At 33.5% G+C, this 27,586-nt stretch overlaps 1 protein-coding gene across 1 annotated transcript in view; it reads right to left on the minus strand.

Moving 5' to 3' along the window:
- Window positions 1-20,525: 20,525 nt before the first annotated feature.
- The window catches only part of LOC149818432 (DENN domain and WD repeat-containing protein SCD1-like), a 91,043-nt gene continuing 83,982 nt past the window's right edge, over window positions 20,526-27,586 (minus strand). Inside the window, exons 8-13 of the mRNA XM_089986216.1 lie at window positions 23,559-23,740; window positions 23,109-23,180; window positions 22,865-23,025; window positions 22,715-22,756; window positions 21,369-21,577; window positions 20,526-20,750 (exon numbers count right to left, since the gene is read on the minus strand). Coding sequence (XP_089842342.1) covers window positions 20,655-20,750; window positions 21,369-21,577; window positions 22,715-22,756; window positions 22,865-23,025; window positions 23,109-23,180; window positions 23,559-23,740 — 762 coding nt within the window. The 3' untranslated portion in view covers window positions 20,526-20,654. The remainder of the gene's footprint in view (window positions 20,751-21,368; window positions 21,578-22,714; window positions 22,757-22,864; window positions 23,026-23,108; window positions 23,181-23,558; window positions 23,741-27,586) is intronic.

A 27,586-nucleotide genomic window follows, 5' to 3' on the forward strand; every position in this document is an offset into this window, starting at 1 on the left:
ACTCTCTCTCTCTCTCTCTCTCTCTCTCTCTCTCTCCCCGCATCAAAAAGGTGTACACAAGTTCGCTAAAACGGGTCGGATTTAGATCCGAGTTAGGCCTAGGGATCAGGCCTAGTCTGATCTTGGATGTTGGCGTGCAGACCCAAGCTGGTCAAGGGTGTCAATGGGTTGGGTTTGGCTCGAACCCAACCCATACGGAACCCGATAGAGTCAGAGTTTTGTGATAAGGAGGTCCCACTAGAATCTAGGTCAGACCCATAAAGCCCGATTAGTATATGGAGCTGGATATGGTTTGTGAAATTCATACCAGACCCAGGTCCAGCTAGAGTTTTAATTAAGATCTACACATTTTCAATGTAAAAAAGCTAAAAATATTATTTATTGAGATCGGATATAGTTCATGTAATCCTTGTATGATCTGGGCTTATAGTTACTCCAATAAAAAATGGGTTTGGATCTTGTACCAACAGCTCAAAGTCAAATTTGATAGACACGCTAAGTCTGAACCAAGTACGGCCCGTTGATGCCCTAGTCATGCTTTAGAAATCTTTTGAGCAGGGTTGTAAAACAAGAACTACTTATGGTTTCAACTCATGTTTGACTTGTAAAGAGCTCATTTTACTAGTAAAATAGGTTAGGCAATGTGAAACCACGTTGGTAAACCAGCATCCGTGATCTTTGTAGCAATAATTTGAATAACATTTAACTTTTTGGAACAGATGACAAGCCAAGTACAAATTGATGGACTTTATAATTTATGCAGTAATTGAATAAACTTTGTAAAACTCTGAGTAATAAGGTTTTTAAAATCTTGAATGTTGAAAATGTTGGAACATTGAATGTATGAAATCAAACGAAGCGCTAGATATAACAAATTTTAATTTAGTTTATACAACCGAACAGTTAGAGTAGCTCACGTCTTGGCTGGCTATAATGCAATGTCTGTCCTAGCTTTCCATTAGTAAGTCGAGCCACTTATCTTGAATTGCGGTGATCGTACGATATTCACTGATATCTCTGATCAACCGAGATCAAAGAGTCTTGTCCTCCCCATTCAATGGTTTATCTTTGGTAGGGTAGGGATAATCATTTCGGTCTTGAGAGAGGTGACGACACCAGTTTGAGCGAAGCCCTATGAGTTACTGAAACGACGGTAGGAGGCACACCTGAAGGGTAAGCTTTATTAACTTCTACCAAGGAGGCATGATGGGGAGTGAAGCTTCCTTCTTCGAAAGCTTTTCAAATCACATAAGGCAGACCCGGTATTGATGATTATGATTATTTCATGTTGATGGATAGGAGGAAAAAATGATGACATGCAATAAATGACATTTGAAAAGTTGAACCATGGGTACGTTGTATAAGCTATATGAACATTTGTTGGGCAATATAACTATTTTATGTTATTATACTAATGAGGTGTGGTTGAATAGGTTCTCATTTGATGAATTCTCTTACAATTAAAATCAATTGAAAATCATTAAAGTAGATACACGTCGTTTATATGATGACTTGCGTAACGAATAACTTAATGATTGTAAACAATTTTAGTAGCTAACAACAGGCTTAAACAATCAAGAAATTGCTTTGGACAAAAGGTTTAATAATTTTCAGTATTGTCATGAGTTTTTTAAAGATCATGTAATGAGGAATAACTATAAAGCAAAATTCTTAAAGAGTTGTAATAATATAGTCAATATTGTATGCATGAGAAAGAACCCACAGATGACAGTTGATTGCCCTTAAAAGATCCATTGCATAAATGTGTGTGAAGCAAGATTCTTTTAAGTGAAAAGTATCAAGCCAAGCATATATATGGTGGATCACTGAGCAACCTTGTAGTAAAAAGGTGTCTTTCAGGTGAATTTTAGGTGTTATTCACAAACACATGTACGATAATCCAAAAATAACTCTAAAAGAAATCATGAATGACATTAGTCACGAAGAAGGTATAGAGGTTTCTTACAAACAAACATGGTGTGGACGAGAATAAAATAAAGAGTTGCTATATGGTTCATTCGAAGAGTCCTTCAAGATGCTTCCCACCTATTTGAATCATTTGATGAAGGCTAACTGAAGATCACTAAGGTACATTAAGACCGATCAAAAAGATCGATTTCAATACCTTCATCCAAGTATCAATGGGTTTTTGAAAGGTTGATATCAAATTCTTATGGTAGATAAGACATTCCTAAAAGAAAGATACACAGGTATATTATTGTCAGCCCATAGTATTGATCCTTATGAGATGTTTTCGGTAGCATTTATCGTTGTTGACAAGGAGAAGAAGAATTCATGGGTGTGATTTTTGAAGCATCTAAAAAAAGATCTCATATGCTTTGACGAATATAATGAGGAAATACAACTTACAATTATCTCATATAGGCATGAAGGTCTAAAGTATGTTATCCCCTACACATAACCTACATGTCATGTTGGATATTGCATGAAGTATTTGACAAAGAACTTTTCTAAGAAATTTGGTTCACTTAGTGCACTTTCATGGAGTGCAACTAGAGCAATCACGAGATGACAAATCAATTATTTTTTTAAGAAAATTTGCGAGCAAGATGAAGTCACATGCAATTATGTTGTCAATGATGTGAAACTAAAAAATTAGGTTAATAGTCACTTTTTAGCGAAAAGATATAGGTGTTTGACGTCTAATATAGCAGACAACTTCAATTTGTGGATTTTTGTCATACGTAACAAGCCCTTAATTCCTCTTAATGAAAGGCTTTGTCTCATGCTGATAAAACTTTTAAAAAAATAAAGAATATCGGACAACATACGTCAGAAGTTATGGTATCGAAGGTAAAAGAAAAGCTACAAGAAGTAAAGAAAGTTACAACAACTACGTGTGCAAGTAATGCATTGCCAACGACATCGGTATGAAGCCTGTGATCGATCTCATGGTTACAATGTTAATCTTGACAAGAAAAAATACTTTTGTGAAAAGTGGCTGGTTAGTGAGATTCTATTCAAACTTGTGATCGTATGCATTTTGTGTGAGGGCAAGCTACCAAAAGATTATTGCGATAAGTTTTTCACAGTTGAATTGTATCGAGCTGATAATAATATATATTCATTCCTTTTGATGACAGATAATGTCTCACGCATCACTCCATCAACTCTTATACCTGTCTATCTACCAAAAGTGATTCGTAAAGCAAGACAAGCTAAGGTGAAGTGATGGAGAACAAAATACAGAGATGTTATGCTATACAAGTATAGTGTACATGGTAAAGTTGGCCAAAATAAGTGAAAACATGAATATGAGTATGTTAGAGTACACATGCTTTGCAAAATATATGATTTATTAATAGTTATTTAATGAGTTGCTTCTTTGTATTTATCTAGTAGTTTTAAATAAATTGTTCTAATGATTCTTATATCTTCTATGTATATGTTAGGTATGTCTTGACTTGGTATATAATTGTTACATGTATGATTGTGGTATATTAGTCCTACTGTATATACTTGAGCAAAAACTGAGAATTTAACTTCATGCAAGTACATGTTTATATGTCATGTTCTATTCTATGTGCATAATGACCTTAAACTTGATTTATATTTTAACTCTTAATTCATGTCAAATGATTAGAAAGTCAGAGTTTGATCATATTGTATGGGTATGATAGAAAAGCAATGGATGACTAACAATTGCAGTTAATTAGTTAGTAGTTGCAGTTGCTTACAAGAAAGGCTAGCGATGTGGATTCCAGTCTATGGATTCACACAAAACATCAGATAAGTCAAAGTTCAGTCATATGGTATGAGTGAAATAGGAAATCAATGGGCATCTACCAATTACAATTGATCAATTAGTAGTTGCGGTTTTTTTTTTTGAAAGGCAAGATGGGGTTAGATGGACCCCTACCAGTTATACAATTATATCATTGGGTTTTGAACCTGCAACGTCCCAACACAAAGTGACATGCACTAGCTGCTCCTACCAGACAAGTGGAGCTCCCGTTGGTCAGTTAGTAGTTGCAGTTGCTCACAAGGAAGGCCAACAATGTGGATCCCAGTCTATGGATTCACACAAGATGTATGAGAAATCAAAGTTCGATCATATCGTATGAGTGAGATAGGAAAGCAATGGATGGTCAACAAGTTCATATAGAGGAGCAAGTTCATTTTTGAATGAATGGAATGAATGCAATGTATAAGCATGTTTGATTTTGAATGAATGTAATGTATGAGTAGATTTATTTTTTAAATGAATGGAATGAATGTAATGTATGAGCAGATTCAATTTTGAATGAATGAATATAATGCATGATCAAGTTCATTTTTTGAATGATTAGAATGAAAGCAATGCATGAGCATGTTCAATTTTGAATTAATGAATGCAATGTATGAGTAGGTTCATTTTTTTATGAATAGAATAAATGCAATGTATGAGCAGGTTCAATTTTGAATAAATGAATGTAATGTATGAGCAAGTTCATTTTTTGAATGAATAGAATGATGCAATATATAAGCAAGTTCATTTTTTTGAATGAATGAAATAATGCAATGTATGAGCAAATTGGGTTTTTAATAAATGAATGCATGTGAGCATATTCATTTTTTTGAATGAAGGGAATAAATGCAATGTATATGAGTAAGTTTTTTTAATGAATCTAATGAATACAATGTATGGGCATATTCAATTTTAAATTAATGAATGCAATGTATGAGCAAATTTATTTTTTGAATGAATGAATGAATGAATGCAATGTATGATCATGTTCATTTTTTTGAATGAATACAATGTATGAGCATGTTCATTTTTTGAAGGAATGAAATGAATGCAATGTATGAATAAATTCATATTTTTTGAATAAATAGAATGAATGCAACGTATGACATGTTTATTTTTTTGAATAAATGGAATGAATGCAATATATGAGTAGATTCAGTTTTAAATGAATGAATGCAATATATGAGAACATTCATTTTTTTTAATGAATGAAATGAGTGAAATGTATGAGCATGTTCATTTTTTTGAATGAATAGAATAAACGCAATGCATGAGCAAGTTCATTTTTAAATAAATGCAATGTATGAGCATGTTTATTTTTTGAATCAATGAAATGAATGCAATATATGAGCAGATTCAATTATGGAGAGTTTAGTTTAAATAATCAATGTAAATATATATGAATTGTCAAACTTTAAGGATGTAAATTATGAATTTAAACTTTTGATGTTCTTTAAATATTCTATAATATATAAATTATGTTTTATAAGTGAAGGATATTCTTTATACAATTAACGAGGTTCTGCAACTTTAAACAGGTGAATTGTGTAAATGTTATAAATTGAGCAAGTAAAATTGTAAACTTGTGAGGATGAGAAAGTTCACATAAAATATAGGAGAATAATGACAAATATTTATGATGATAAGAAAGTCTACATACAATATAGATGAACAATAATAAATATTTATGAGGATGAGGATGTTTACATAAAATATAGGTGAACAATGACAAATATTTGCAAGAATGAGGAAGTTCGCATAAAATATAGGCGAATAGTCACCAATATTTGTGAAGATAAGGAAGTCTATGAGGTACATGCGAACTTAGTCCAATATTTGCATGAAATATCCATAAACTGAAAGTGTTGTAAGATCGAGGCAACGAGCACTAGAGGGGGGGGGGGGGTGAATAGTGCTTTTAAATAACGTCTTTGAAATTTACACAACAATCATACAAAGAACACAAGATTTTATCCTGGTTCGGTCTTCCTGACCTACATCCAGTCCCTAAGCAAAACCCGCTTGAGATTTTCACTATCAACCTTGTGTTACTAAAAAAACATACAGACCAAATCTGGTTCCACTTTTAGTAACAACCCTACTGAAAGCAAACAACTCTTTTAAACCAAGGAGTCATTTTCTTTTACAGAAAAATATAAGTAAGCAAACTTATAATCAACCTATGAGCATTTCTTATAAATTTTGAAGGATTTTGAAATTTACACAACAATCATACAAAGAACACAAGATTTTATCCTGGTTCGGTCTTCCTGACCTACATCTAGTCCCTAAGCAAAACCCGCTTGAGATTTTCACTATCAACCTTGTGTCACCACAAAAACATACAGACCAAATCTGATTCCACTTTTAGTAACAACCCTACTGAAAGCAAACAACTCATTTAAACCAAGGAGTCATTTTTTTTTACAGAAAAATATAAGTAAGCAAACTTATAATCAACCTACGAGCATTTCTTATAAATGCAGATGAAAAGCAATTGGCTTTTGAGGTTGTTGAAATACTCAACTCACAAATTCACTATCTCTCAAAAGAATTTGAGTGAAAATATCAAGTGAGTGAAAAAATGAATACTTGAATGAATGGGAGTGAAAAGCAAAGAATTCGATCTTTATAATTCGATGTTTTTGAGTGTGGAATGCACTCATATTTATAGTTGAAGCATTCCATACGTTGAGGGTATGAAGGGGTGTCAAAACAGTCACTTTTGAACGATCAATTCGTTTGAAAAATGAAAAGACACACTTTTTAAAAGTTACAAGAAAACGACTATATTAGTCGACTGAAATAATAGTTAGTCGACTGAAATCAAATATTAGCAGACTGACAGTTATCGTCGATCGACTACTGTGTTTAACAGAACCATTTTAAAATCTGGAGTTTGAAACTTAGTCGACTAAAGAAAAGTTAGTCGACTGATTAAATCATCAGTAGACTGAAAAACCTTTCAGTTGACTCCTGCTATTTTTTTTTTAAAACAAACATTCTGTCCAATCGACTAAGAGTCGATTAGTCGACTAATTTAGAAAGTTGACATTTTTGCTTTGAAAAATTGGCGCAAAAAAAATGGTCGACTGGTGAGTCTGTTGGTCGACTAATAAACATGAAAAATTAAGTTAAGAGTTTTCTAAAACGATTTTCATGAAGGGTTCGTTTAGAAAAGTTTTTCTAAAGACTTTGTAGATGAAATGCAATTAAAATATGCACTCTAAGTAAGGCTCTTACAAGAATCTATGACATTTAATGAAATTTATATTTGCACATTTGTCTTCAAAGATTCTTCATTGAATTCTTCAATTCTTGTCATCTTTCTTCATTGCTTTAACTGAAATGCAGTTGATTCACTTGTTCATCATCAAAATCTAGTTCTGAAAATGTCATATACGGCTTCGTTGTCGTAACAGTCTCCCCCTTTTTTATGATGACAAACTAGTCAAAGATAGAGCATTTAGATGCATAGATGAGATTTTACTCTCCCTATCAATATGCTGCAAAACATAAGAAGTTAGCACAATCAAAGCATATATATCACATATTGATTGTTTTGCATTTTTATCATTACTTCATGCATTTCTATTTCTTTTTCATGGAATTGATATCAAGTTTTTATGCAATTTTCAAAGACAAACATGCAATTTCTATGTTTGTCTTTTTCTCTCCCTTTGTCATAATCAAAATGAGTAAGTGCAGTCATAGTATAAGCAAAAATGAAAATTCAAGTTCAAAATATTACAACCCAGAAATTAACAAAGTTCATGAAAAGTGTTGCTTGAGCATGTCCTTGAGTTCAGCAATATCATTCTGAATTGACAAAGTTGTTGAATCACATACTCAAGAAAAGTGTGTTGATGTAGCTCCAAAGCTTCTATTCGTTGTAAAACTTCATCATGATCTTGATCAATAGGGACTTTCTTTCGTTTGTGTTGAGATGGAGGTGACATAGGAGATGGTGAGGGTTCAGAAAATGTAGGAGAATCAAAGCGTGAATGAGGTAGATAGGTGAGTTTCATGCATTTAAAAACAGTTTGATCAAAATATTCCTTTTGTTTAATAGATTTTTCATTGGTTAGGGGTACTTTTAAATACTTGAAAATACGAGTGAGAAGACATCCATACGGAAGCAAGGGTTTTTGTTTCCACAACGTAGTAAAATACACGTTGACCCAATTTATAAAAATATTTCCAAATAAGACGTAAAGAGCTGTAGAGAGATCTGTGGAATAGTAATCAAAAGATCCAGTTTTAGGTAGAACATTGTGGCAAAAATTCGTCCAGCAATGCGAGTGCGAGTTTAAAGATTGATATTCTTGAAGGGAGGACAATGGGGTGTACCGAGAAGAAGAATTTGTTCAAAAATTCTTTCATCATTAAGTTTAATAGTATTGAAAAGAGTTTCTGAAGATGGAATATCTAGGATTTGTCCAAGAAGTTTAGAATCAAACTCAATTTTAACATCGCGAACAAGAGAGGAAAGAAAATCAGTTTCATGATCAATTTATAAATTAGTGTAAAATAAATGGATCAATAAAGGATAATAAAATTGGTCAAAACCGATGTCAAAAACCTGTGAAATGCTTGTGAATAGTTCTTTTATATTATAGCGAGAAAATAGGTGAAACAAAACATTTCTACCGGGTAATATAGGGAGTGCAAAAATCGATCCAAAAGTATCGTATAGAAGGAGATTTCTAAGTAGGCTAAGAAAAAATCCATGACGTCCTTTGTCTGTAGATGTAGATGAAGGGAAACCTTGTGCGGAGGCTGTTTTTTGACGAGGCATGTTCGTCAAGAATCAAAGATAGAAAGAGTGAACCTATCAAGGAGAAGCAGTGCCGCAGCGAGTGGTTGATCGATGAGGTCACAGAGAGGGACAGGCGGAGACAGTGTGGATGTCGGCTATCCACCGCTTCAAGAATGACATCCGGTGAGAGGATGATGTCATTCGGCATCGTGGAGGATAACCGGTGCTGCAGAGGGATGTTGAGGTGTCGCAATCGTGAGTTGTTGTAGAAGCACTCTGTCACGGTCAAGAAGGTTCCGGCGAGGAAGAGGAGTGTGACCGGCAAGAGATTGTATCTCCTAGGGTTTGTGGAAGAGGGAAAGGAACAACAGAGAGAAAGGATACGTTCGGCTTCAGAAGAGGTGTAAACACGCGGACGTTTTTTTTTTTTAAAGAATAACGACTTCCCTTTTAAACAAAACCAAGGGGTATTGGGTCCCTTCCTTTTAAAAAATTTAAAAACAACCATCAGTCGACTAATCGATTTTCATTTTTCAACTAAAAAGTTTAATTTTGAGATTTTTCAAAAACAAAATGTTTAAAAAATAAATTTATAAATCTAAAAATGAGCAAATGCCTAGCTCTCTCCTAATTTTCATAAAATCTTTATTTTTAAGTTGTTTAGTGAAGATATTGGCATATTGTGCATTAGTGGGTATAAAATTTAATGAAATATCTCCTTTTAACACATGATCTCGTAATAAATGATGTTTTACTTCAATATGCTTAGTTGTTGAGTGCTGAATAGGATTTTTTGAGAGATTTATAGCACTAGTATTATCACAATAAATAGTTGTTGTCGAGTAATTCAAACCAAAATCTTTTAAGGTTTGTTTTATCCACAGCACTTGTGAACATGCTAAACTAGCCGCTATATATTCCGCTTCAGTAGTTGAGAGTGACACTGAATTTTACATTTTACTAAACCAAGAGATTAAGGAATGTCTTAAGAAGTGACAAGTGTCACTAGTACTCTTGCGATCAGATTTGCTTCCAGCAAAATTTGCGTCACTATATGAAACTAAATCGAAGGAAGATGATTTCGGGTAAAACAAACAAAAGTCTGAAGTATCTTTCAAGTATCAAAGAATTTGTTTTGCAACAATTAAGTGTGATTCCTTCAGATTAGGTTGAAAACTAGCACATATACAAACACTAAACATTATATCAGGTCGACTAACAGTTAAGTATAATAGAGATCCAATCATACCTCTGTAGAGCTTAGTATCTACAATTTTACCATTCTCATCTTTGTCAAGAGAAGTAGTTGTGCCCATAGGATTTCTTCTTGATTTAGATGAATCCATGCCAAATTTCTTAAGAAGTTCTTTTGTATACTTAGCCTAATTGATGAAGATTTTTTTTTCAGTTTGCTTTATTTGAAGTCTAAGAAAGTAGTTTAATTCATCCATCAAGCTCATTTTAAACTCTTCCTGCATAGCTTTAGCAAAATCTTTACAAAGAGAATCATTAGTAGAACCAAATATTATGTCATCAACATAAATTTGCACAATAAGATTATTTGAATCTAGATTTTTAATAAATAAAGTAGAGTCTACCCGACCAATGGAAAAAACAGATTGTTCTAGAAAATTTCGTAATCTTTCATACCACGCTCTTGGTGCTTCTTTGAGTCCCTACAAAACTCTTTTTAATTTGTAGACTTTTTTTGGATATTTCTCATTTTCAAAGCCTGGAGGTTGCTTTACATAAACTTCTTCATTGATGTATTCATTTAAGAATGCACTCTTAACATTAATTTGATATAACTTAAAATTCATGTAGCTAGCAAAAGCAAGCATCATTCAAATTGACTTTAATCGGGCCACTGGTGCATAGGTTTTATCAAAATCTATGCCTTCTTCTTGATTATAGCCTTGTGCTACTAGCCTTGCCTTGATTCGAATGACTTCGCCATTTTTGTCTAGCTTATTTCGGAAGACCCATCTTGTTCCAATTACTGGATGATCCTTTGGTCTATCAACTAGATCCCATATATCATTCCTAGCAAATTGGTTAAGTTCTTCAGACATGGCCAAAAGCCAAAATTCATCATCACAAGCCTCATTAATATTCTTTGGTTCTATTTTTTATATAAAAGCAATATTTGCAATGTATTCTTCCAATTGACTTCTAATTTGAACATCACTCTTTATTTCTCCAATAATCTGTTCATGTGGATAATAACGAAGTTCTTTCCAAACCGGTGGAAGATTTTAATGAATATTTTCTTGTGAAATGCTTTCTATCAAAGGTTCTCCTTGAGGTATGACTTCTTTTCCTTCACTTAGAGGTATAACCTACTCACAATTCTCATCAAATACAATATGTAAAGACTCTTCAATGCAAGAAGTTCTTTTATTAAAAACACGATAAGCTTTGCTTCTAGAAGAATATTCAAGAAATATTGTTTCATCTGATTTTGAATCAAACTTATCATGATTATCTTTGGTATTTAACAAGAAGCATTTACTACCAAAATTTTTGAAATATGAGATCTTTGGTATATGATCATAATACAATTCAAAACATGTTTTATGTATAAATGGTCGAATAAGAACACGGTTTAAAATATAACATGTTGTATTTATTGCTTCAGCCCAAAAGTATTTTGATAAGTTTTTATCTTGAAGCATGGTTCTAGCACATTCTTGCAAAGTTCTATTCTTTCTTTTAACAACTCTATTTTGTGGAGCCGCTCTAGGAAAAAGCAAAGTTGTGAGATATACCATGTAAATCACAAAACTTTAGAAAAGATTCATTTTCAAATTCACCATCATGATCACTACGAGTGGTAATAATAGATGTAGATTTTTCATTTGTAATTCTTCTATAAAGTTTAGAAAATTCAGAAAAAAGCATCACTTTTGCTTTTTAGAAAAATCATCCAAGTAAATCATGAATAATCATCTATTATAACAAAAGCATATTTACTACCATTCAAACTTTGAATTCTAGATGATCCAAATAGATCTAAATGTAAAAGTTCAAGATGACACTTTGTTGAAATTATATCTTTTACTTTGAAAGAACTCTTGATTTGTTTACCCATTTGGCAAGCATCACATAAGTGATCCTTCTTATATGGTATTCTAGGTAGGCCTCTAACAAGATCATTTTTGGATAACTTAGAAATTAATTTAAAGTTAACATGTCTAAGTCTCTTGTGCCATAACCATTGAATTTCATTTAAAGAAATAAGACATTTTTCATTAAAAGTGGGTAACTTATCTAGATAAAGTTTATATACATTATTCCTTCTTTTACCTTTAAAAATGATCTTTTTAGAACGAAAATCAGAAATTAAGTATAAATCATGTTCAAAAGAAACGAGAAAACCTTTATTACATAATTGACTAATGGATAATAAATTATGCATTAAAATATCTACTAAAAGAACATTTTCTATTAAGAGAATTTTTGGATTATCAATGTTACCAATACTGGTTACTTTTTCCTTGTTATTGTCATCAAAGGTGATGGTTCCTCCATCCTTACTTTAGAAGGTGGAAAATAACTTCGGCCTTCCAGTCATATGTTTGGAACAATCGTTGTCCAAGATTCATTTGCTTCTTATTTTGTGTACCTACAACAAAATTGGAAGACAAAGCATTTGACCCCTTTTTATTTTTGAGTCTATGAGCGTTAGTCTTAGGAACTCATATCTATTTGTATTTTGGTTTCCTTTGAGAATAAATATTCTTTCTATAAAAAGATTTATCATTTCTAGACTAATAATGTCTAGGCTTATAAGCTTTATAAGTACCATGATTAGATACATTTCTATTATGACTAGAAAATTGAGTTCTTTGAACCAATGATTGAGAATTTTTACTTTGATTCTTTACCACATAATTTGGTCTATTTTGAGTATCAAAGAAACTATATCCCAATCCGGTTTTATTAACCGAGCATTTTTTAAAACCAATAAGTCTTTTTAGATTTTCTTGGCCATTAGTGAACTTAGCCACTATAGAAAGAAGATCATTTGATTTTTATTTCAGACTTGATATTTCTTCTTATAAGACATTGGTTCTAATTCCAATTTCTTTCATCTCAGATGCTTGACAAGAGTTTTCCTTCTCGAGATCTTCTATCTCTTGAAGTAACACTTTGTTTTTAGAGTCAAAAGTTAAATTTTCAGTTTTCAACTCTTTATTTTTAGAACTTAGACTCTTAAATTTAGTATATAAATCATTAAAAGCTTCTAATAAGTCATCATAATCAAATTGACTTACCGAGTCTTCATGTGATACAAAACATTTGTTGGCGACTTCTTCATTTGATTCTTCATCAGAAGAAGAGTCACTTTCATCCCAACTTGCTTGAAATGTCTTTTTCTTCTTGAATTGGTCTTTAGTCTTGATTTTGAGAAGATGACAATCTTTCTTGATATGTCCTGCCTTTTTGCAGTTAAAGCACTTGACTTCACTAGCATTGGAAGAATCAGTTTTCTTTACCTTTCTTTGAAATCTTACCTTTTTTATGAATCTTTTGAATTGCCTAGTGATGAAGGCAATATCTTCATCTTCTTCTAAATCTTCAGAGTCAGAAGTGGCCTTGAAAGCAAAAGATTTTTTCTTGGGTTCTTTTTCTTGTCTATCACGAAGTTGGACTTCATATGTCATTAAGTTGCCAACCAAATCTTCAAGAGAAAGGGTGTTTAAATAATTTGTTTTCTCTATTGTTGTGGTTTTTCTCTCTCATTCAGGAGTTAAACACCTTAAGATTTTTCTAACTAAATCAACTTGCGAATATTTTTTTTCGAGAGATTTTAGAGTGTTAGTAATATCGTTTATTCTAGTTATCATGTCAAAAATTGACTCATTTTGCTTTATTTTAAATAACTCAAACTTATGAACTAAAGAGGCAATTTTAGATTCATTTACCTTTGATGTACTTTCATGAGTAAGGAGAAGAGTATGCCAAATTTTATTTATTGTAGAACATTAAGAGATGCGATTAAACTCTACCTTGTCAATGACACAATATAATACATTCATAACTTTGGCGTTGAGTGAAGCAGTCTTCTTTGCTTCATCGGTCCATAGGCTGAAATCAGTTGATGGTGCATGGTACTTTTCTGAAACAACTCTCCAAATTTTGAGATCCATAGATTGTAAGAATATTTTCATTCTTACTTTCTAATAGTCATAATTCGTTCCGTCAAAGAGAGGAGGACGAACTGAGGAGCATCTTTCTTTGTGCTGAGAAGACAATGTTGTTGCCATGCTAGATGATGGTAAAATCATGATATAGCAAACTTGCTCTGATATCAAATGAAAGTATTGTAGGATCGAGACAACGAGCACTAGAGGGGGTGAATAGTGTTTTTTAATAACGTCTTTCGAATTTTGAAGGATTTTAAAATTCACACAGCAATCACACAAAGAACACAAGATTTTATCCTGGTTCGATCTTTCTGACCTACATCAAGTCCCCAAGCAAAACCTGCTTGAGATTTCCACTATCAACCTTGTGTCACTACAAAAACATACAGACCAAATCCGGTCCCACTTTCAGTAACAACACTACTGAAAGTAAACAACTTCTTTAAACCAAGGAGTCATTTTCTTTTACAGAAAAATATAAGTAAGCAAACTTACAATCAACCTACGAGCATTTCTTATAAATGCAGATGAAATGCAATTAGCTTTTGAGGTTGTTGAAATACTCAACTCACGAATTCACTATCTCTCAAAAGAATTTGAGTGAAAATATCAAGTGAGTGAGAAAATGAATACTTAAATGAATAGAAGTGAAAAACAAAGAATTCGATCTTTGTAATTCAATGTAATTCGATGTTTTTGAGTGTGAAATGCACTCATATTTATAGTTGAAACATTTCATACGTTGAGGGTATGAAAGGATGTCAAAACAGTCACTTTTAAACGATCAATTCGTTTGAAAAATGAAAAGACACACTTTTTAAAAGTTACAAGAAAACAACTATATTAGTCGACTGAAACAATAGTTAATCAACTGGAATCAAATATTAGCAGACAAACAGTTATCGTTGGTTGACTACTGTGTTTAACAGAATCATTTTAAAATCTGGAGTTTGAAACTTAGTCGACTAAAGAAAAGTTAGTCGACTGATGAAATCATCAGTAGACTGAAAAACCTTTTAGTTGACTCTTGCTAAATTTTTCTAAAAACAAACATTATGTCTGGTCGACTAAGAGTCGATTAGTCGTCTAATTCAGAAAGTTGACGTTTTTGCTTTGAAAATTTGGGGCAAAAAAGTTGGTCGACTAGTGAGTCTGTTGGTCGACTAATAAACATGAAAAATTAAGTGAAGAGTTTTCTAAAACGATTTTCATGAAGGGTTCTTTTAGAAAAGCTTTTCTTAAGACTTTTTAGATGAAATGTAATTGAAATATGCACTCTAAGTAAGGCTCTTACAAGAATCTGAGACATTTAATGAAATTTATATTTGCATATTTGTCTTCAAAGATTCTTTATTGAATTCTTCAATTCTTCTAATCTTTCTTCATTGCCTTAGCTAAAATATAGTTGATTCATTTGTTCATCATCAAAATCTAGTTCTGGAAATGTCATATACAACTTCATTGTCGTAACATAAACTTCGTCTAGTATTTGCAAAGTTACATGGTTCAGTTTAACTTCACATATATTTTCACAAAATTTGAATATATAGAATGAAGTTTGCACAAATGTATCTATAAACTTTCTTTAACTGAAACATGTCAAAAATTTACAAGTATTGAACAAGAGATTCACAAATTTACTGAAGATTTAAATGTGAATCTCTTCATTTTTTTGCGAGTCCCTACAAGCATTAATTGACACTTCAATTTTTAAAATGATGCTTCGATAGTAAAAAAACAATGATTCACATTTTAGGGTTTGTTTTCGTCTTTAAAAAGTGATGGTGGAGGATATTTTGGAATAACATAAGGAGAATGTCATGGTTGAGGTAGAGAAGATTTTGGAAAAGATAGGATGTGGAGATACTAAGGTGGTAAATGATGTTGATGATCCTCAGCAACAAGAGTAGGCCCCAGTTGTAGAGAGTGTCACAGAGGAGATAGTTTTACCTCAATCATTTGCTCAAGAGAAGAGAGGGTCTACAGACAAAAATAATATAGACTAATATTAAGAAGTTAAAGATCGAAGCTAAAATATTATGTAGAGCTATGTTTGACTAAAAATGAGCGCTTGAATAAACATGTGCATGCCAAGAGTCAGATTGCAGGATTCATAGGCTCAAGAGTCGAATTGCAGAGAAGGCAGTTTTGCCTCAATCATTTGCTCGAGAGAAGAGAGGGTCTACAAAGAAAAATAGTAAACAGGCTAGCATTAAGAATCCAAAGAACTAACCCCCCAATGTTGAGCCTTTCTCGATTTCATCAATTAATGATCACGTGCGACATAGTCCATCAAACCCTCTAACATTGAGCCATGTACTGTGAATGTTTGTAATATGCTCATTTTTTAATGAATGAAATAAATATATGTATAAACAGGTTCATTTTTTAATGATTGGAATGAATATATATGTATGAACAAGTTCATTTTTAAATGAATAAAATGAATATATGTATGACTACATTTAGAGGAAATGAAGTTGTATGAATATATTATTTTCATGCGGATCCCGCAAGTTTCGAAAGGTTTCAATTTTAGGAAGTTCTCTACATATATGCGACTTTAGTCCTATATTTGTGAAGTTACGTGGTTTAGATTAACTTTGCATATATTTTTATGCAAACTTTGTGAGGTATATGCAGATTAAGATGGATATTTATGAGGTTATGAGGTTCAATTTAATAAAAAGTTTGCATATTTTTTATGCAAAATTTGTATTATATATGCAAACTTAGTTAGGTATTTGCAAAGTTTCGAGGTTTGGGCTTAAAATGATGTTCACAAATATTATTATGTGAACTTTGTGATGTTTGCAAAAAAATTCTGTGAACCTCCTTTTAAGTGGGAATTTACGATACTCGACGAGTGGAGTGATATATCGCACGAACTTCGTGAGTTTCACACATGCGAAGGGTAAAAGGGTCCTACTGAAGTTGGCTATTTGTCGGTTTGGTCATCGGGAGAATTTTGGTAAATTATAAGGTTTTTAGGAAAAACACATCATTTTTGTCGTACAGTACAATCATTTTTCGTTTTGGAAATGCCTATAAATTTTCTGAAATCCTCCCCATGTCCAAAATTTATGTTTTTCACTTTTTATGACATTTTTATCCTTTGCACAATTGAACCTACTGATGTTTGCACGGTAGATATATACGTCATTCAAAGGTTGCAACATTTCAAAAACAAGGAGATTCAAATAAAATATTTGCGAACATGCTAACTTGAATCCAAACACAAAAGATTCACATCTAAAATGCATTGATCTTCTGATATTCGCAAGCCCGATACAAACCTTCTAGAATTTAAAAGTTTGACATTAGCAGGTTCGCTTCATACATTTGTGAAAGTCTTGACTTTCTTGCAGATGCCATGCAAACTTTCTTTAACTAAAAATTTGCATAAAGTCAGGATGTATATTTGCAAAGGTATGAAGCTAACCTCCTCTTAATATTATTTATGAAAGTTCAACATTCGCAAAAGTCTAACACTTACAAACATTATATGTGAAACTCCTATTAATGCAAAGCAAATCTATTTAACATGTGAATGTCTTAAAGTTATTTTGTGAATGCCGTTATCTTTGCATATTTTTTTGTTCTAGTTCAACATGTTTGCGTCATACATTTGTAGACATCCTAATGACATTTGTGGATACGACATGCGAACCTCCTTTGTATATGCGAAGCTTCTGACCTCACTTGTGGATCTACTAAACATTCACATATTCAACATGCAAACTTTTCAGGTTCACAAATATTCTCATTACCTTTGCGTGAATCTCTTGGCCCCCACAAATAAAAGTTGTGTTTCACATTTGAAAAAAAAAATTTGTATAACATTAGGGTTTCTTTGCGAGGGTTTTGTCATCTCCAACCTGTGCGAGTTTTTTCGGTGTGAAAGGATTGTTCTTGCCTAAGCTCTGTCACACAATGACACATCATCGTCAAGATTTTTACCTTCTGGCACATTATTAATGACAAAAAATTTCAGTAAGGACAAGTTTCACTCCTAACAGTTGAATCAGTCATTTTGAGAAACAATGACATGATCAATTATTTTGTGAAACAATGACATGATTATCAAGTTATTTTTACCTATTCAACAACCTATTTAATTTTTTTAATTCAATTTCATATGATTCTCCTTTGCCTGCTTTTTTTCTTAATGTGGTAAGTCTCTATCCTCAAATTTTGTTGTGTAAGAAATTATTTATCTTGCATTATAAAGATGACGAGGCAACAATAACATGATTCTCAAGTTATTATTGTATTTTCAATAATCTATTATATGTTTTTTAATACAATTTCATGTGAGCCTCTTTTGCCCATATTTTTACTTTTGTCTTCAAATTTGGTTGTGTAAAAAATTGTTTATCTTGTATTATAAACATGGCAAATGAAGAAAGTGTCATGATGACATCAACACCTACTGGTCAATCAAAGAAACAAGTAGGATATGTACATGTGGTAAAAAGGCCGTGAAATTATTCTTTCTACCATAAACCTTGTATAGTATATTAAAGTTGTGCTCTCTTGAATACTGATCTTTTTAGAAAAAATACCTAATGGTTGATGATTCATATATTTCTATATAACAAAAGGTTGATTTTTAGATAAATAGGAAACCTGCTTCATAACCAAGAGCATGGATTTCTAATGTAATTCGCAAAAAATGCAGCATTGATAAGATGAATTCGAGATTACAACGATCAAATAAGCAACCTCAAAAAGCAGTGAAACTTGAGTGATATGTAAGAAAAAAACTAACAACAAAAAGGTTGTTGAGTTTGTGTCGAATATCAAATCTCTCATCCATGAAGCATTTAAAGATGAGGTGTTGGTAATTAGTCAATGGGTAAGAAATTTATGGTGCCCATGACTTTTGATTCTCCGATCATTGCTAACCATTAGCTCCAACTATAAGAAGCAAGAGACAAAGCTACTTGCAATGACAATGATGAGAGGGAGAAGGAGAGGGTAGGCACCATGAGGGTATAGAGGGCGGAGGAGGAACCTCATCAAAGGGAAGAGGCTAAGGAAGAGATGGTGGAGAAAGAAGAAGATCCGTCTCAAGCAAATAAAGAGGTCAATACCGAGGTGGAGAGTCAGAGTGTGGGTGGTGAGAGGGCAGATGAAAAATCTCAACAAGGGGAGGATGTCAATGCTGAGGTAGAAAGTTAGAGTGTGGGAGGTGAAAGGGCAGAACAAGAAACTCAGCAAAGGGAAGAGATAAAAGATGGCTGAATAGAGGTTTCACATATGCCCTCTCACCACCCACGATGGGAGGTACATGTTGCAAGAAAAGTGCAACATATATGAACCTCAACCTTAAAAATTGCCAACCAGCTAGATGACAAAACAAAAGGCCTTTAAACACGGAAAATCTTCACATACCAGGTCTCATTCCACCTTATTAGTATTGTTAGAAACTCAGTTTACAATGTCTTTTTCGACAAAACTTTGAAAATGAAAAAAACAAAACTGAAACTCCTTTTTCAAAAATTGGCAAAAAACAGTCATTTTGAGAGAAGCATTTAGAATACTAAAAGCTCAATTCTAGATCTTAATTTAATTGGATTTTGGATTGGGAACACGATGATTTTTTCATTTGAATCTCAGTCTATATCCTAACTTGTTTCTCAAGGAAAAGACTTTTATATGTGTTTGTTTTTTTATCCTCTTCTATAAAATGAAAACCAAATGACACCCTATGTATTGTTTACTGAGTTTTTTGCAACTCATTTTTTTGGCTGTTTTTTCTTAATGCGAAACCTTTCAAATAACATATTATTATTTAACAATTTTTTGCCATTTCACGTATTGCTAACTATGTTTTCACCTAACCATCTAGTGCCATGGGGAATTCAGTCTTGGTCCTGCGTTATGGAAGATACTGCTTGCCCTGTTGTTGCGGCTATTTGTTGTACTTGTAGTGATAGATGTCGACAATATCACCAAAAAACACCATAATTTAGTCATTGTCTTGAGCAGGTAAAATATAGTGGCATTTTCAAAATACCATCTATTATGAGTCTAATGAAAATATCATGATTTTATCACAATACTTTTCATTTTTAATGCCTATTTCTGGCGAACAAACCAGGCTATTTTAGTTTTTATGCATTTTTTTAATTTTCTTAATAAATTTTAAATGATTTATTCGGACCATAGTTTGCACTTAATAGGATTTGCAAAGGGAAATTTTGGACATACCTCATTCAAATGTCTTATATTATTTACCTGACTTTCAGTAGCTGAAAATTCAGCACAAGAAAAATTGCATCTGTGGATCGATCTGTGACTTTGCAGTTAAGGCTTCTTACATTACAAAGCCAGGTCTTCAAGTTGCTTTATGAACCTGGTGACAGCTGCACTAGAAACATTTTTCTCATGAACTTGGAAACCTCTCTCTCTCTCTCTCTCTCTCTCTCTCTCTCTCTCTCTCTAACAAGCCAAAACCATTGAGGTTCTGCATAATCGGATAAAACCACCTACTCACTCGAAGCTCATTGGTGTAAAAATCCCAGGTCTCCCTTGCTAACTAGGGATAAGTACACCCAGCTCAGGCCTTGAGGCACTTTTTAGTAGGGCCAAGTTTTTATGGTAGACTCTCATTTGCAAAGCAATGCCCACAAGGACTCACCTCATCTAGTAGGAGCCACTTATCATGAACTCGAAATCCACAGGGAACGACCCTTGCTACAAGGTCAAAGCTGAGTGTACTCCCCAGTGGCAAGGAGGACCTCAAAGGCTTTACCAACAAGAAGCCTACCAATGTCCGGCTGGTGATGGGTTTTTTTCCGTGAGCCAAAAATAAAAAAAGAAAAGCAAGCTCTTTATAGATGGAAAAACATTTAGAGATATATGGGGTACGAAAAAGGCACGACCATTGAAATACATGTTTACCATTTTGCAACTTGTAACGCCTACAAAACTCTCGCGCTCTCTCTCTCCAACACATACACACAAGTTACCAACAATCACCAAGATACACTTATATGTTGATAGTAGCTTCCCAAAGCCGGAGAAGTCCATTGCGGCCTCCACTGCATATCTTCTTCCGGTCAAGGTCAGATGCAACACATCGGACCTGCATAGTAGAAGCATAAAACATCAATAAGAAAAGAAACTTAGTATATCAATCTAACTGGAAAACACTTTAAAAGAAACCCCAGGTCATCTATGCATGAATCATGAACCAAGTTCCATCTGCACATCTGTGAATACTGACACTGCTTATTTCACAGCTTCCCTTTTATATGTGACTTTTATAGTTGGAATGTATTAGCATACTACCCAAGTACAGCAAGTGTCAGAATCAGTCACAAGAACCCACTTCATGATGATGAAAAACTTGTAAATTGTGATTGGTCTAGACAAAATAATACAATTAAATAAAATGAAATGAATATGAGGAACATGCATGTGGTAAGAGTAACAAGGGGAGTTTGATTGACAAGTAATAATGAAGCAATACAAAGCTCTGTGTGAATCAATAGCTTACGGGTTCAAGAAAACATCCACATGCCATCATTTCAAGGCGTAAGATGACACAAACAATCCCATGTATCATGAAAATTCATGTCTTCTGGGACGGAAAGTATCATTCAAGAAACGTGAACAACAAAAATTGCAAATCTATAATAGAAGAACAAAAGATCGGCTACTTGACATGATAAAAACAAAGTACGCAGGAGAGAAACAATACCATAGCAACAGTTCGTTGTGGAGTCCTATACAATTGCCATCCTGCCATCTTGGATCCAGGGCCAGAGAAACTGCCAAATCTTTCTTGAGGCCGATGGAAGAGAGACATGGAATTATCTGCAGCACCAATGCCAATCCAATGCTCTCCAGCATTAATAGAAAGGATGGAAGCAGAATGAATAGTCACATTCTTCACACATCGTATTCCTCCTGCATAAATATGTAAAAAGTTAGTTTAAAAAAAGACTTATCTTTCATGCAATCAAGCCTTCTGAATATCACGAAAATCCTCAAATACTTTGAATAAAAAAAAGGTGACCAAGAAAAACAAAAAATTGATTTTTAAGGAAAATATCATGATATTTTCATTTTAATAAAATATGAATTTATGTGATGTTCTTGAGTACATGCAATGTTGTTAAGTACCTATGGTTTGAGACATGAAGTGTACGCCTCAGGGCGAGGAGTATGCTTCATGCCTCGAAGCGTAGGGCCAAAGCATAATTCTCATTGAGGCATGCACCTCAACCCATGAGGTGCAAGCCTTTGTTACATTTTGAGTACATGTTTTAAAGAAGTCCTCAAAAAACACAATAAATTGAGAATATCAAATTATTTGGTGACTTTGAGCTCAAAGTATGCCAAGATCAAGTCCAACAACTTTAGCTTATTAAACTCAGTGAATCAGTCAGGCTTCGAAGCTTGTTAACCTAGGAACAAAATCCAGCCTACTTTGTTGAACAAGCTAGCAAAACTAGTGGCAGAAATAGGAAGATCCAACTGATTCCAAATTATCAAAAATTCAAACTTGTATGAAACAGGATTGTTTCAACCTCAACTTGCCTTCTTCGATGGCTCATCTAATAACTAAGCATGAATATCGCCCAAGAGAAACTTTAAAAGGACAAATAGGGGATGAGCCAAGCCATGCTTTAACCTACCCCAGGTCATGTCTCAGCTGTTAACCTGTACTAAATACTCCAGTGCAGTACATTATCCTGATAACCTTAGAAGGTTGTTATTAGCATCAAAAGCGGATGAACATTATGATTACAACATAACCTAAAGTTCAAAAGTTAGAGAACAAAGAAACCACAAACCTCAACAACCACCTTCCTCCCCCCACCCTTGTGTGTGTTTGGAAAAGAGCTCCAAAGACACTGGGGGATCCTAAAGTTACCATGGATCAGAGCACGTTATCTAGTTGCAGAAATCATATTTTAAAACTAAACATTCTCTGAAGCATTCATCTAAATAAACTTCTTTCTCAACCAACATATTGTGAAATGAAATCAATATATGAGATTATGCTGTATACCAATATACAGACCAAAAAAAAAGGCTTACCTTCTTCATTTTCCCAAAAGCGCAGTAATCCATCAGTAGAACCTGTATACAATAAAATAGTCATTCAGTCACATTGTCCTAGGTTCACAAATATTATATGCATGAGTATATTCTCTTTAAAATGCTTAGTAAAAGAACAAAATCACCCACCAGTAATTATGCCTTTGTCTGATGGTGTGTATTCGACACATAAAATAGGGCCTGCGTGGCATGACAATACAGCATCACATGTCGCACGAGAAACTGACCACATTCTAGCAGTCCAGTCATCACTACCAGTAATTACAGTGTCTCCTACCATTCTAAGTGACCTGCATGTTTGGGTAAGAAGTCAATATTATTTCAAAAGGAACCTAGCTAGTATAGAATATAATTAATATTTCAGTGAGTTTACCGGATCCATTTTGTATGCCCCACAAGTTTTTGCATCTGCCTTCCAGCCCGGATATCCCAAATATTTGCAACCCTTGTACATCATTAATTCAAATTAAAATTGACATAAAAATGTGTACATATCAGAGTGCATTCTATAAAAGATGGTTTGGACATATGCAGAGACTGACTATGACACCATGAAGAAAGCTTGAAAAACATAAGCATAATAAATTAGGAAAAGAAGACCATTGGAAGATTGAAAGGAAGCAGTAAAAGGTGATATGAAAAATTGTAAGCTGACTGAGGTTGTAGCACTTGGAAAAAAAAGAATGGAGAAACATGACTCAGGAAGCAGACCCATTTAGTTGGGAGAAGGTTTTATGATGATGATGATGATGATGACAGAGAATGTGCACCTAAATAAAATCAAGATATATTACAAAAGCATGTATATTGTCTGGTTACATACGGATCTCTTCCAGCAGCAGCCAGTATTCCTGTAGAATCATCATATTCCATGCAAAGTACTGCACTTGAGCAACGACCAACTGTAGCGACACAAGTATCTGTCCTGACATCCCACATCTTTACACAACCATCATGTGAAGCCGTAAGGACACGCTCCCCTGAAAGCATCTTCACACAACTGACCTGAAATGAGAAGACCAAAATTAACATACACAAAAGTACATCCAAGATGCAATCTCAGTTCGTCATATTAGTGGACAGAGCCCACCCCATCATATCCATCAACTTGAAAGATTCAAGATATTTTGAAGGCTTTGAGGCATTTATCTGCTCTATCCACAACTACATATACAGTCATAACCTGCGTAAGATAGACGGCATGCAAAGTGACTCTTAACATCTAGTTTTCTCTACTTTTTTCTCAAAAAAATGCTCTATTTAGTTTATGATGCTCTGTGCAGCAGTGTCCTATTGTTGCAACTTCATTAAATCATCATTAAATTTCTATTCTTTCTTTTCCTAATGTAATTCCAGTACCACCATGGATGGACACGAGTTCTTGACATGAGGTCAACCAATGAATGACCATGGTTGGACCAGTAACGGCTCATCTCTTCTAGGGAAAAGGCAGGGCCGACTGAATATAAATCTCTTATCCGTTTCACAAATTGTCAACCATGGATGTAGCATCTTTTTTTCATCTAGTGGTTACTTGGTGCAAGATCTCCGGTCTGAGAAGCCGACTAGGCGAGGCCATAGAAGAGGATCTCTACTACATGGAGAATTTAAAATTATCTAATCAAGTTTTTTGTAATTTTGTTGAAAAGAAGGGCATAGAAAATTGACATAGGAGATTAGGACATCCAAGCATGTCAAAATTGTATTTGCTTCATTTTCTTGAAAATTGTAATGGAAAAGACTTGGTTTGTGAAGATTGTATTCTTGAAAAAAATGAAATCTTTACTTTTTTGACCTAGTCATTTTATCTCTAAAGAACTATTTGAGTTAATACTTTCGGATGTATGGGGACCGACACCGATTATGTCTAAAGGAGGAGTATCATATTATGTCATATTTGTGGATGATTATAGTAGACACACATGGATTTATTTTCTTAGACTTAAATATGAAGAATTTGACTGTTTTTAAAAAATTTATAGTTATGCCAAAAATCAATTTAAAGTTACTATTAAAATTATTAGATCTGATTCCAGAGGAGAATTCTTATTAAATGATTTCAAAGATTATCTTGACGATCATGAAATTATTTACCAAAAATCTTGCCCATATACCCCCACAACAAAATGGTTTAGCCGAAAGGAAATTGGCACATTATTGAAACAACTAGGACTCTTCCCATATTAAAAAATATTCCAAAAAAAATTCAATCTATTTAATTAATAAAATACCTTCAAGCATTCTCAAAAATATTTTTTTATGAAAAAATAGTTTAAAATTTCTCCTGATTATAAAATATTGAGAATCTTTGGTTGTAAATGTTTTGTCCTTACTAACAAAAACGATAAGTTTTCCGCCAAAGTCATTCCTTTCGTAGGTTATGTCGAAAACCAAAAATGATATTGAAAAGGACAAACTCTATGTTTCAAGAAATGTGACTTTTCTTGAAAAGGAAAATTCCTTTGATAAAATTATGTCCGAGAAACCTTGTGAGTACTCATTCTTGTTTCATTTAGTTAAAGAGCATGATAATGTTAATGATATTGTTGATGATAATATGAATGATAACAAAGATATTCATGGTATGCACGAGTGACAATGATGATACTTATGATGCACATGAAAATAACAATAATATTCTAAATAATATAGTTGAACCTCACAATTAAATGCAAGTTTATACTCATCGTATTGAGAACCATCCTCTACGTGCATTAGAAAGGTATTCCCAAAGTCAAAACATAGACCAATCTAGTGTTATCTATGAGGATATCTAAACCACCTAGTAGGTTTGTTTCTTATGAATCATTTGAACATAACTATAGAGCAAGTCTTATGACCATTCATTCCTACGTAGAACCATCTTCCTATAATGAAGATAAAAATCATCAAGAGTGGATTAAAACTATAAATAGTGAATTAGAAGCCTTAGAAAAATAAAAAACTTGGGAGATTCAATCTTTACCTATAGGAAAGAAAATTATAAGATGTAGATAGGTTTACAAAATTAAAACCAAGAGTGATGAAACATTATAAAGATACAAGGCTAGGTTAGTGGCTAAAGGGTACAGTAAAAAATATGAAATACATTATGAAGAAACCTTTGCCCCAGTAGCTGGGATGATCAAAGTTAGAACTCTCATTACTATAACGTCTATTAGAAAATGGCCTATCTTTCAAATAGATGTTGAAAATGTATTTTTAATGAAAGCCTTAATGAAAAAGTCTATATGGAACCTTCCCCCGGATTAGGGTTGACACATGAAAAAGTTTTTTGCTTGCGAAAGCTTTTGTATAGTTTGAAACAAGCCCTTAAGGTTTGATATGATCGTTTTAGCAATGTGATAATTCAACTAGGCTTTAAATCTTGTTACACTGATACTGCATTGTTTGTTAAGTCTTTTGATGCAGGTATAGTTATTTTAGTCCTCTATGTGGACGATATGATCATTTAATGAGGTGATAAACATAGAGTTAGTCATATCAAAGATGTTCTCAAGGCCAATTATGATACGACAAATCTTCGTTTTCTTTGTCATTTTCTTAGAATTAAAATAGCTTATTCACCCCACGAGTATTTTTTATCTCAGACTAAGTATGCAACAGAGATAATAGAAAGATCAGGGCTTATTGAAGATAAGCAAGTTGATACGCCAGAGGTCATCAATGCAAAAATAAAGAAAGATGATGGAGAACCTCTGAATGATCCAACTCTATATCGTCAAATGATTGAGGGCTTAACTTACCTTTCTATTACTTGTCCTGATATTGCACATGTTATTCATGTTGCTAGTCAATTCCAACACCCCCCACTAAAATACATGAGTGTTGTAATGAGGATAGTTAAATATGTTAAAAATACTATTAATCATGCTATGTTTTTATTATCTTCCTCTCCGTTAGATGTTATTGCATATTGTGACTCTAGTTGGGGACGAGATGTGAATGATCGATGCTTAACCATTGGATTTTGTGTATTGTAAGTGATTATTTGATATCCTTAAAATGCAAAAAGCAGCAAAAGGTGTCCCTATCTTCTACCGAAGCTGAATATCGTGCCATGGCTACTACGACTTTTGAACTAGTATGGTTGAGACAATTGCTAGAAGACCCGGGAGTTCACGTAGCAATGTAATGAAACACAAGTACAAAAAAGAGATGTCACAAAGGGCTAAAAAGAGTGCACAACCACACATGTAAGAAGCCACTAATGAGCAAGATACAAAAAGCCATAAAGGGCTAGGCACTGTTATAATGTACGTGTTACTTATATATATACTGTGCATGTAATATGTTTTACCCTTCGGGGGTATTTTGGTTTTTTGACACTTGTAATAGGAACAACCCAATAGGGGAACTGCTTTTTTATTTCTTTTATTTTTATCTTTATTTTGGCCTTTTTGGCATTTGTTATATTGTCAAGGGCATTTTATAACCGTTGGGAGCTCCCAACAACTATATTTTGAGAGCTCCTCACTCTCCTCTTGTGTATAAATATGGGCCTTGAGCCCCTTTGTTTAGCATGATTTTCTATGCATTTGATATTGAATAAAGATTATATTTTTATGTTGTGTGTATTCCTTTCAGCCCCTAAGTGGCTATTGTGCTTGTGCCCCTTTTGTGGGTTTGTATTTGCCTCTTGTTTGAGGTGTGTGGAGACCTCTTGATCTCATTACATGGTATCAAAGCCATTGCAATTTTAATCGTGGTAAAGCTTGTTCGTGTAGACGTAAGATCGTCGATCGTGTGATCATGGACTCGTGGTGCCCAAAAGAACTCCACTTTCATTCTCTTCTTTTCCCTTTCTATCTCTCTATCTTTTTCTCTCTTTCTCTTCTTGTATCTACGGAG

The sequence above is a fragment of the Nuphar pumila genome, chromosome 13 (genome assembly GCF_984573655.1).
Source record: "Nuphar pumila chromosome 13, dmNupPumi1.hap1.1, whole genome shotgun sequence".
NCBI lineage: Eukaryota > Viridiplantae > Streptophyta > Magnoliopsida > Nymphaeales > Nymphaeaceae > Nuphar > Nuphar pumila.